The 10,525-nt window shown below is 51.4% G+C and overlaps 1 protein-coding gene across 3 annotated transcripts in view; it reads right to left on the bottom strand.

The window, feature by feature from the left end:
• The window catches only part of MYH14 (myosin heavy chain 14), a 104,582-nt gene that overhangs the window by 53,199 nt on the left and 40,858 nt on the right, over window positions 1–10,525 (bottom strand). For 2 of the 3 annotated variants that reach the window (XM_025367123.1, XM_025367124.1), the window contains 5 exons: window positions 9,495–9,613; window positions 7,308–7,460; window positions 6,861–7,034; window positions 6,023–6,196; window positions 4,068–4,182 (listed from right to left, as the gene is read on the bottom strand). In XM_025367123.1, coding sequence (XP_025222908.1) covers window positions 4,068–4,182; window positions 6,023–6,196; window positions 6,861–7,034; window positions 7,308–7,460; window positions 9,495–9,613 — 735 coding nt within the window. Of the gene's footprint in view, window positions 1–1,808; window positions 1,908–4,067; window positions 4,183–6,022; window positions 6,197–6,860; window positions 7,035–7,307; window positions 7,461–9,494; window positions 9,614–10,525 lie in introns of all 3 variants that reach the window. The other variant, XM_025367122.1, reaches the window with a different exon arrangement.

The following is a 10,525-nucleotide window of genomic DNA, read 5'->3' as shown; positions in this document are numbered from 1 at the left end:
TTTTTTTTTTTTTTTTTTTTTTTTTGAGACGGAGTCTCGCTCTGTCGACCAGGCTGGAGTGCAGTGGCACAATCTCGGCTCACTGCAAGCTCCGCCTCCCGGGTTCACGCCATTCTCCTGCCTCAGCCTCCCGAGTAGCTGGGACTACAGGCGCCCACCACCACGCCCGGCTAATTTTTTCTATTTTTAGTAGAGACGGGGTTTCACCATGGTCTCGATCTCCTGACCTTGTGATCCGCCCGCCTCGGCCTCCCAAAGTGCTGGGATTACAGGCGTGAGCCACCGCGCCTGGCCATAAATTATTGCATTATATGCAATATTTGAAATAGGGCAAATGATCTCCATGTTAACCATTTTTCCAGAATGCCTGATTTCATAGAGGTTTTATTTTCTTGGCAGGGCGCAGTGGCTCATACCTGGAATCCCAGCACTTTGGGAGGCCAAGGTGGGTGGATCACCTGAGGTCAGGAGTTCGAGACCAGCCTGGCCAACATGGTGAAACCCCATCTCTACTAAAAATACAAAAAATTAGGCAGGTGTGGTGGTGCGTGCCTATAATCCCAGCTACTTGGGAGGCTGAGGCAGGAGAATCACTTGAACCTGGGAGGCAGAGGTTGCCGTGAGCCAAGATCATGCCACTGCACTCCAGCCTGGGCAACAGAGCGAGACTCCGTCTCAACAAAAAGATTCTATTTTCTCTATTGCCACTTGGTGGTGCTGCTTTCGGTAGTGAAAAATATCCGAAAAATATCCACTCCCTCCATCGGTACTGTCTCGAATTCTGTTTTGTTTGTTTGTTTTCTGAGACATGGTCTCGCTGTCACCCAGGCTGGAGTACAGTGGAGTGATCACAGCTCACTGCAGCCTCAATCTCCTAGGCTCAAGTGATCGTCCTACCTCAGCCTCCCAAGTAGTTGGGACTACAGGCGCACACCACTGATTTTTAAATTTATTTTTAGAGACGGGGTCTTCCTGTGTTGCTCAGGCTAATCTCAAACTCTTGGCCTCAAGTGATCCTCTCACCTTGGCCTCCCAAAGCACTGGGATTATAAGGGTGACTCAATGCACCTGGCCCAAATTCTATGTGTTAAATCATGCCAGGCTCCTCAGGAACCCACAGCTAAGGCGGAATCTGATGTCCTTCAAAAATCATCCCATTCAAGGGCCATCAGCCATCAACTAGATAATCTGTGCTTAGGGCAGGGCCAAGTCATGGCAGGGGCTCAAATATGTTATTTTCTTCCCCAGGTTCAACTGTCTCCCCTACCCATACTCCCTGTCATTTTCAAAATGATAATTATCATTTATGAAGTCCTCATAGCACAGATAAGAGCTAAAGTTTTGAAATCTGATGTCCTGGGTTCAAATCCCAGCTCTGCCACTTACTGGCTGTGTGACCTCAGCAAGTTACTTAACCTCTCTGTGCTTTAGTGTCCTCATTTGTGTAATGGGGTAATAGTACTAACACTCACCTCATGAGGTGTTAGTACTATTACCCCATTACACAAATGAGGTGTTGATAATTCTAAAGGGGCTTCACATGGTGAACGGCACATGGTAAGTGCTCAAGAAACGCCAGCTGGCACTCACACCTGTTTGTACTTTTATATGCAGTTTAGTTAGAAGAAGGCGTTCTGCTGCTACAGAGTCTAGAAACTTCTGAGGGAGCCAACAAGGAGGGATAGGAAGAGTGAGAGACCTCCATAGTGAGAGGAGAGGGGACAGATGTTCAAACCCAGGTCCCCAGCCCAACAGGTCCACCCTCCTCCTCCAGAAAGCCTCACCCATTGATGCACAGAGACACCCACCCCCTGGCGGAGAAACAGCAGAGCTGCACCTCTCTGCAGATCCTGGGGGCGACGGTGGGAAGGAGCCAAGGAAAGAGAACTGCTGGAAACCCCCGTGTTCTGGGGAGTGAGGACAGATGTGTGGGTGGGTGGAGGGGAGATGGCAGAGAGATGTCGGGGAGAGATGCATGAAAAGAGGGGAAGGAAAGGAGGTGGCAGGAAGAAAGAGAGGAAAGGGTTATTAGTCAACAGCACAGAGCAGAGCAAAGCAAAAGGGAAAACCAGAATGTTGGCCATAAACTTTTGAATTCCCATTCATCTTTGTATCCACACACTGTTGGCCAAAAGGACGAATGTCCTCTGTAAGAATTCAGTGCAAAGAATAAAAAATCTCTCCCTCTAGAGGTTGTATCTGTTTTAATAGGTAGCCCTTTTTGCTCTGGCTGCCAGGAAGCTCAAGAATGAACGTGATGCTCCCAGGCCACTTGTTGTTTTTGCCTCTCAGAGGAGAGCTAATCTCATTTACCTTTTTCCCTGGGCTGTCAGGATGATGGGCATACAATTCTGGGCTCAAAGCAGCTCTAGTATAGGTTGGGCAAAAATGGCCCCGATTCCCCACTTTTCTCTGTATTGACACCCTTTGCCTGCGTCTTGCAGCTCCTTGAATCTGGGAAGACCTCGTGACTGCCTTTGTTTAGGAGGATTATGAAGGAAGTGACATTATGGCAGCACCCCAGCTACTTGGGAGGCTGAGCCAGCAGGTTTTGCAGCTTCCACTTTTTCTCTTGGAACCCTCTGAGAGTCAGGCACACACAGAGTGTGACAAATGAGGGCTCACTGTAGAGAATCAGGTGTTTATGAAGAGGGCACAAATATTTCAAAAGGGCAGCAGATTTTCAGCTGGGAGATGATTCTCATAGCGTAATCTGGTTCTGTTCCTGAACATCAAACCCTGCTTTCCAATCTCCTGTGTAAATACTACATGAGACACAAACATAAAATCTATCTTTCTAGCATCAGCTCACAAGATCAAGACCCTCTGCGCTCTTTTGCTCTGTGAGTGTGTTTTGCGAACCACTCGTCTTGCTCATTTGGGAGCCACTCAATTTGCCAAATTGCATGGACTGGTATTTCTACAGCTGCCTTTTCACTTCAATAAAAGAAAAAGGCAAACTGACAAATGCCAGAAAGTTGTAACCTGGAAAAAACAGGACGCTAGTTCTGCCAGCTTTCTAAAACCATTTCTCAAACCTCCTTTAAGGATGGGCATGGGGATGGGGGCAGTGGCAGAAAAGGCATGGAAAAGGTCAGAGTCCTACCACAGGGCATTTGGCATCTCTGCCTATGACCCCTAGAAGTGTCAATCCAAAAAGACAGTCAAACTCATGGGGGCCTTTTTGGGGGAAGGAAAGCCCTCCAAAACTGTATCTCAGTCTGTTCTTTCTTTCTTCCTCCCTGGGGGCTTGAAGGGAACTTTGTAAGAAAACAAAGAAAGCAAAGCCTAAAAGTTGACTGACCTACAAAACATCATCATTCTGTGTTCTCTGGTTGTTATAAATTATTTTTCAGTAGATTTTTTTTTTTTTTTTGAGACAGAGTCTCATCACCCAGGCTGGATTGTAGTGGCACAATCTTGGCTCACTGCAACCTCTACCTCCCAGGTTCAAGTGATTCTCCTGCCTCAGCCTCCCAAGTAGCTGAGACTACAGGCATGTGCCACCACACCTGGCTAATTTTTGTACTTTTAGTAGAGATGGGGTTTCACCATGTTGAAACCCCATCTCTGGGGCTGGTCTTGAACTCCTGACCTCAAGTGATCCGCCCACCTTGGCCTCCCAAAGTGCTGGATTACAGGCATGAGCCACCATGCCTGGCCAAATCTCTTAATTTTTTAGAGAACACAGGCCATCTACAAATAATAAGTTTACCTCTTCCTTTTTGACTTTCATATTTTTTTCTGGTCTGATTGCATAGGCTAGTATTGCTAAAAAAAAAAAAAAGTGATGTTTAACAGCAGTGTTAGTGGGTATCTTTGTCTTGTTTCTGATTAAGGGGGAGTGTTTTATCTTTGAGAAGGATGCTGGCTTATCAATCAAATCAATCAATCTATGGATCCATCCATCACTGATTTGAAATACTATTTGTGACACGGACTGTTCTGGGTCTGAGCAGAAAACTCAGGTTCAGATCTCAGCCTCTGAAACAAAAGTGCTCACACTATGGGTTGGGAGAATGGCTGCACAGACCACCAGGGCCGGAGCCGGGGAAGCAGGTCCTCACCATCTTTCCAGATCTCTGCCGTCAGCCGGTCTGTGCTCTGGTGAAGCAGGGCTGCGACATTGTCATTCAGAGGGTCCATGTTTTTCATCAGCCACTCGTTGGCCTTGTAGTCGACCTGAATGAAGTCAGGTAGAGGAGGGCAATGACTTGCAGGCTCAGACATTCTCTGGATTTCCTAAGGAGCCTTCCAGAAGCTCTGAGACTCCCAGGTCTGGAGCTCACCATGGACAAGAGAGCACCGGTGCCACCTTGTGTCCATATTCTGAACTGCACCCCACCGGCATGGCCCCCTCTCTCTCCTTCCTCTCTATGCCCCCTGCCATAGAGACCTCTGTGACCTCCACCGCCACCACTTTCTTCCTCGTTCCTCTCCAGCCACCCTGGCCTCCGCACTGCTCCTTAAACACACGAGCTTACTCCCACCTCGGGGTTTTACCCCTGCGGTTCCTGCCACCTGGGGTTCTGTCTCTGGATTTCACATGACTGGCTCCTTCTGGGTACTCAGGGCTTTGCGCTGGGGCTCCACAGAGTCACGATCTTGGCCACTACAATTCTCTGCATATGTGCCCCCCACCAGACAGCGGCCCCCCGAGGGCAGGGCCCAGATCTGACTCACGGCCTAGCAGAGGGCTGGGTACAAGGGGAGTTCTGGAGTGTGTCTGGGGAAGAAACTGAGGGCTACACACAGAACACGTGGAATCTCCTGCCTCCTAGCCATTGTCTATGCTGTTCCCTCCGCCTGGACAGCCCTTCCCACCCTTCGCCCATCCTCTGGGGCTGCGTGGTCCACATCATCAAAACCGGGGATCAGTAAACTATGGCTCACGGGCAAAGTCCAGCCTGCCACCTCTTTTTGCAAATACTTTTATTGGAATAGGCCGGGCGCAGTGGCTCACGCCTGTAATCCCAGCACTTTGGGAGGCCTACGCGGGTGGATCAACTAAGGTTAGGAGTTCGAGAGCAGCCTGGCCAACATGGTGAAACCCCGTCTCTACTAAAAATACAAAAATTAGCCGGGCATGGTGGCAGGTGCCTGTAATCCCAGCTACTGGGGAGGCTGAGGCAGAAGAATTGCTTGAACCCGGTAGGTGGAGGTTGCAGTGAGCCGAGATCGCGCCACTGCACTCCAGCCCGGGCAACAGAGGGAGACTCTTTGTCTCAAAAAAAAAAAAAAAAGTTTTATTGGAATAGAACCTTCATTTATGTCTTCATAGTCAAACTCATGGGGGCCTTTTGGGGGGGACAGGAAAGCCTTCCAGACTGTATCTCACTCTGTTTTTCCTTTCTTTTTCCTTGGGGACTTGAAGATACTTATGTATTATCTGTGGTTCTTTTTGTGTGACCACAGCAGAATTGTGTAGCTGTGACAGAGACCGTCTGGCCCACAGAACTGAAACTATTTACTATTGGACCCTTTACAGAAAATGTTTGCTGGCCCTTGGCTGAGATTTGAGACTGAGCATATTTTCTTCTGTGAAGCTTTCCCAGGTATTTCTCTTCCGGGCTCTGACACTACTCTCAGCTGCCTCCAAACACCTATTGACCTTATATCCTGATGGTCTGTATTTGCCTCCCTCCTAGATAGGGATCTTTGTGAGGAGAGAAACCATGTTTGATCTGTGTATCCAGCTTTGCTTGGCACCGAGCTGGGCACACAAATGGCAGCCTGCACACGTCTGCTGAATAAGTGGATAAAATGCACATAGATCACCTCCCGATGAACTCCTACCCATCCCTCAAAACCCACTGCAAATATCACCTCTTTGAGGAAGTTTTTGGTGATCCCATCGGACAGAGTCCTTGCTCCTCCCTGGGCTCTCCTAGCCCCTGCTCTGTTTGTCTGGACCTCAGGAGGACCCGGTTTTCCCTCTAGACCCTCCCCCCATCTGTAGCCAGTGGAGACCTCTTGATCCCCACTCCCACTCACATGCCCCAAGGCTGGTCCCAGCCCCTACCTTGCCCGCGTAGTGCAGAACACTGAAGTCGGCCTGGTCCCGCAGTTGCCTCGGCCGCTGGAACTTGGGGTGGCTGCCCTGCTCCTGGGCTACCTTCTCCACAAACGACTTGTCTGTGGCCTTCGGGAACCAGCACTCCTCGTCCAGCAGGGCCAGGAGCCCAGGGGGGTTGGCCTGGCCATCGACAGCAGGGGGAGAGTAAGTCAGATCCCCAAATATTGAACACTCAGGTGGCTGCTGATTTTTAGCTCTTAGAAGTCACACTTGGCCAGGCACAGTGACTCACGCCTGTAATCCCAGCACTTTGGGAGGCCGAGACGGGCGGATCACGAGGTGAGGAGTTCGAGACCATCCTGGCTAACACGGTGAAACCCCGTCTCTACTAAAAAATACAAAAAACTAGCCAGGGGAGGTGGCGGACGCCTGTAGTCCCCGCTACTCGGGAGGCTGAGGCAGGAGAATGGCGTGAACCTGGGAGGCGGAGCTTGCAGTGAGCCGAGATCTGGTCACTGCGCTCCAGCCTGGGCGACAGAGCAAGACTCCATCTCAAAAAAAAAAAAAAAGAAGTCACACTTGGACATAAAAACAAATGTGAGAACGACAGTTACAGTGAGAGCCCTGATTAAACGAATGATTCGAGCTAGGCCCTGTGACAGGCACGTTCTGAGCCCTAATCACCTATGGTCACAAAAGATTGAGGAAGCAGGTGCTGTCACCTTCCTCACAGAACCCATGGGGCATCCTGAGGCCCAACAGAGGAGGAGCTAGACCGTGGTCACGCAGATGCTGGGAGAGACAGAGCTGAACCCTGTGTGGGCTGGGAGGGGCCTGGGCTCACCGGCCGCTCGATGAGGTCGATGCAGGGCTGCAGGTCGAGGCCAAAGTCGAGGAAGGTCCAGGGGATCCCCTCACGCTGGTACTCCTCCTGCTCCAGCACGAACATGGTGTGGTTGAAGAGCTGCTGCAGCTTCTCGTTGGTGTAGTTGATGCAGAGCTGCTCGAAGGAGTTCAGCTGCAGGGACGCAGGACACATGAGCCGGGAGGATGGAGAGGGACAGAGACCCAGAGACAGGGGACAGAGACCAGAGAAGGAGAGAGAGTGACCCAGAGAGAGGGGGACAGAGACCCAGAGAGAGAGAGGAACAGAGACCAGAGAGAAGGGGACAGAGACTCAGAGAGAGAGAGGGGGACAGAGACCAGGGAGAAGGGGAGAGACCCAGGCCTTCAGAAAGGACCAGGACCGGAGTGAGGAAGTCGGCATCCCCCTTCCAGCACAAGGGCAGACCTGGAAGATCTCAAAGCCCGCGATGTCCAGGATGCCCAGGAAGGAGGCGCCTTGGCGGGGGCTGCGGTCCAAGGCTCGGTTGAGGCGCAGAACCAGCCAGCGGAAGAGGCGCTCATAGGTGGCCTTGGCCAGGGCCTCCAGCGCGAAGTCAGCCTGTGGGGCAGAGCTGGTGGTAAGGGCGCAGCCTGCACATCGGCAGACTGAAAGATGTCGGAGGTGGACCGGGGAAGGGCCCCCAGCTCATCCCCCTTAAGGTCGCCTCCCAGCTCCTTGACCAGAAATACCATCAAGAACGATGCCACGAACAACAGGCAGACATTCCTGAAGTCCGACTGTGCGTCAGGTACTATGTGACAGGCTCGGGTGTGTTAGCCCTTGAATCCTCCCCTCACCCCTCAAACCAGTTTCTACTGCACAGCGGTTAAGAGCGTGGACTCTGGAGCCGGACAACCTGGGTTCGAATCCCAGCTCTGCCATTTGGGGGCTGTGTGACCTCAGGCATGTGAATAAACCTCTCTGTGCCTCAGTTTTCTCCTCTGTAAAATGGGAACTAACAACAGTACCCCAGCTGAGCTTGAACCAGGGTCAGTGTGGCTCCCAAACTCCTCTTGTCCCCCCCAGCATCTACTTCATCCGGGCACCTCACTGCCCAGCCTAGGGCCAGCAGAGGCCTCTGCCCAAACGCTGGATTCCGAAACCCTCCCTGGCCTGTGGTCACTCCACTCCACCCTCCCTGCCACCACCCTGGTGTGAGCTCCCATGATTGCCAAGACTCTGGCTGCAGCCTCCTTAAGTCTCCCTGCCTCTACCTGCATCCCTGAACCCAGTTCTCCATGCAGCAGCCAAGGGGATCTTTCTGTGAAAGACAAACTGAATTAAGCCACTCCCTGGCTTAAAACCTCACTGGCCTCCTATGTACTTTGAATACAACTCACCTCCTTGCTGTGGCCCCTAAGACCTTGCATGATCTGCCCCTTGCTGATATTTCTGACTGTGGATTCACCCACCCTCTCTCCCTTCCTCTTTAGCCTCACTGACCTGACCTCCTTCAATTTTTTCTCTCTCTTTTTCTTTCTTTCTTTTTCTTTCTTTCTTTCTTTTCCTTCTTTCCTTCTTTTTCTTTCTTTCTCTCTTTCTCTCTCTCTCTCTTTCTTTTTCTTTCTTTCCTTTCTCTCTCTCTCTCTCCTTCCTTCCTTCCTCCCTCCCTCCCTTCCTTCCTTCCTTTTTTTTTTTTTTTGACAGAGTCTCGCTCTGTCACCCAGGCTGGAGTGCAGTGGCATGATCTCAGCTCACTGCAACCTCTGCCTCCTAGGTTCAAGTGATTCTCGTGTCTCAGCCTCTCGAGTAGCTGGGACTACAGGCGTGTGCCACATGCCCAGCTAATTTTTATATTTTAGTAGAGATGGAGTTTCACCATGTTGCCCAGGCTGGTCTTGAACTCAATCTGTCCTGAGCTCAATCTGTCCTCTTTGGCCTCCCACAGTGCTGGGATTACAGGCGTGAGCCACCACACCCGGCCTCACTGACCCGCTTAATGCTCCCAACTCCCCAAGCCTGCTCTACCCCCAGGGCCTTTACACTTGCGGTTCCGTCTGCCTCAAACCGTCTAGGTCTCACCTCGAATGTTATGTCCTTAGAGTGTCCTTAGAGAGGACTTTCCTGACCAACCACACCTCCCCTTCATAGGTGCTCTCACCATCTAAAAGCATCCTGAGCTTTTGTTTTTTGTTTTTCTAGAATACCATGTTGCATTTATATCCTGTTTTTTTAAATTATTGTTAAATTTTTTAACTTTTTAATTTTTTTAGAGACAGAGTCTCACTCTGTCCCCCAGGCTGGAGTGCAGTAGTGCAATCACGGCTCACTGCAGCGTCAAACTCCCGGGCTCAAGCCATCCTCCCACCTTGGCCTCCCACAGTGCTGGGATTACAGGCGTGAGCCACCACTCCCAGCCACATCCCGTTTAACTTTTATTATCCATTTCCTTACTATCACTTGAGGTCCCCGAGGGCCTGGTATTTGTCTTGACGACTGCTTTTATTCCTGGCACCTAGACCAGGATCGGTAACGGAGCGGGCACTCAGCAAAAGTCTGTTGCGTGGTGGGAAAAACGGCATACGCGGTTTAAAGACCCAGGGCCAGGGTGCCCGGCTCTTCCTGCGCCTGCCCACTGCCGGCCCTGCCTACCTGTTCCTTCGTCTGGGCTTTCTGCACGTAGTCTCGGCCAACTTTGATGCGAGGTGTGAGCAAGGCTCGGGAGAAATCCGTCACCCCCAGTCCCAAGAGGCGGCAGAGCTTCTGTGCAGCTGAGGGCGAGAGGCACCAAGATCCCATCAGCACTGGGAAGAGGCGCTTGCTGCCCAGCAAGGGAGAGGGCACCGTTCCCCACACTGCTGGGGGAGCAGAAGACGGGCCCCGCCTTTCCCAGGAGAGGCATTACGAGTCCCAAAAGTGTGTACGTTCTCTGCCCAGCTGTTCTCTTTCCAGGAACCAGAACTGGCAAAATAAGCCACACGTGAGCAAAGACCGCACCACGAGGATGTTCAGAGCAGTGTTGTTTATAATCGGAGAAAACCAGGAAACAACCTGAGGGCCCAAGAAGCGGGCGTTGGTTAGATGGGTCGGGCTTCATCCATTTGAAAGAATATTCTGAATGTGTTTTTTGTCGTTGTTGTTGTTTTGTTTTGTTTTCGAGACAGAGTTTGGCTCTCATCACCCAGGCTGGAGTGCAGTGATGCAGTCTCAGCTCACTACAACCTCCGCCTCCCTGGTTCAAGTGATTCTCCTGCCTCGGCTCCTGAGCAGCTGGGATTACAGGTGCCTGGCCCATTTGAAAGAATGTTCTGCAGTCACTAAAAGCTACACTGGAGGCGGGCGCGGCGGCTCCTGCCTGTAATCCCAGGGAGGCCCTTTGGGAGGCCAAGGCAGGCAGATCACCTGAGGTCAGGAGTTTGAGACCAACCTGGCCAACATGGTGAAACCCCGTCTGTACTAAAAATACAAAAATTAGCCTGACATGGTGGTGCGTGCCTGTAATCCCAGATACTCGGGAGGCTGAGGCAGGGAGAATTGCTTGAACACAGGAGGTGGAGGCTACAGTGAGCTGAGATGCTGCCACTGCACTCCTGGGCGAGACTTCATCTAAAAGAGGAAGGAAGGAAGGAAGGAAGGAAGGAAGGAAGGAAGGAAGGAAGGAAGGAAGGAAGGAAGGAAGGGAG

This window comes from Theropithecus gelada, chromosome 19, assembly GCF_003255815.1.
Source record: "Theropithecus gelada isolate Dixy chromosome 19, Tgel_1.0, whole genome shotgun sequence".
NCBI lineage: Eukaryota > Metazoa > Chordata > Mammalia > Primates > Cercopithecidae > Theropithecus > Theropithecus gelada.
The sequence above is the reverse complement of the archived record's forward strand: the minus strand, read 5'-3'. Positions and strand labels throughout refer to the sequence as shown.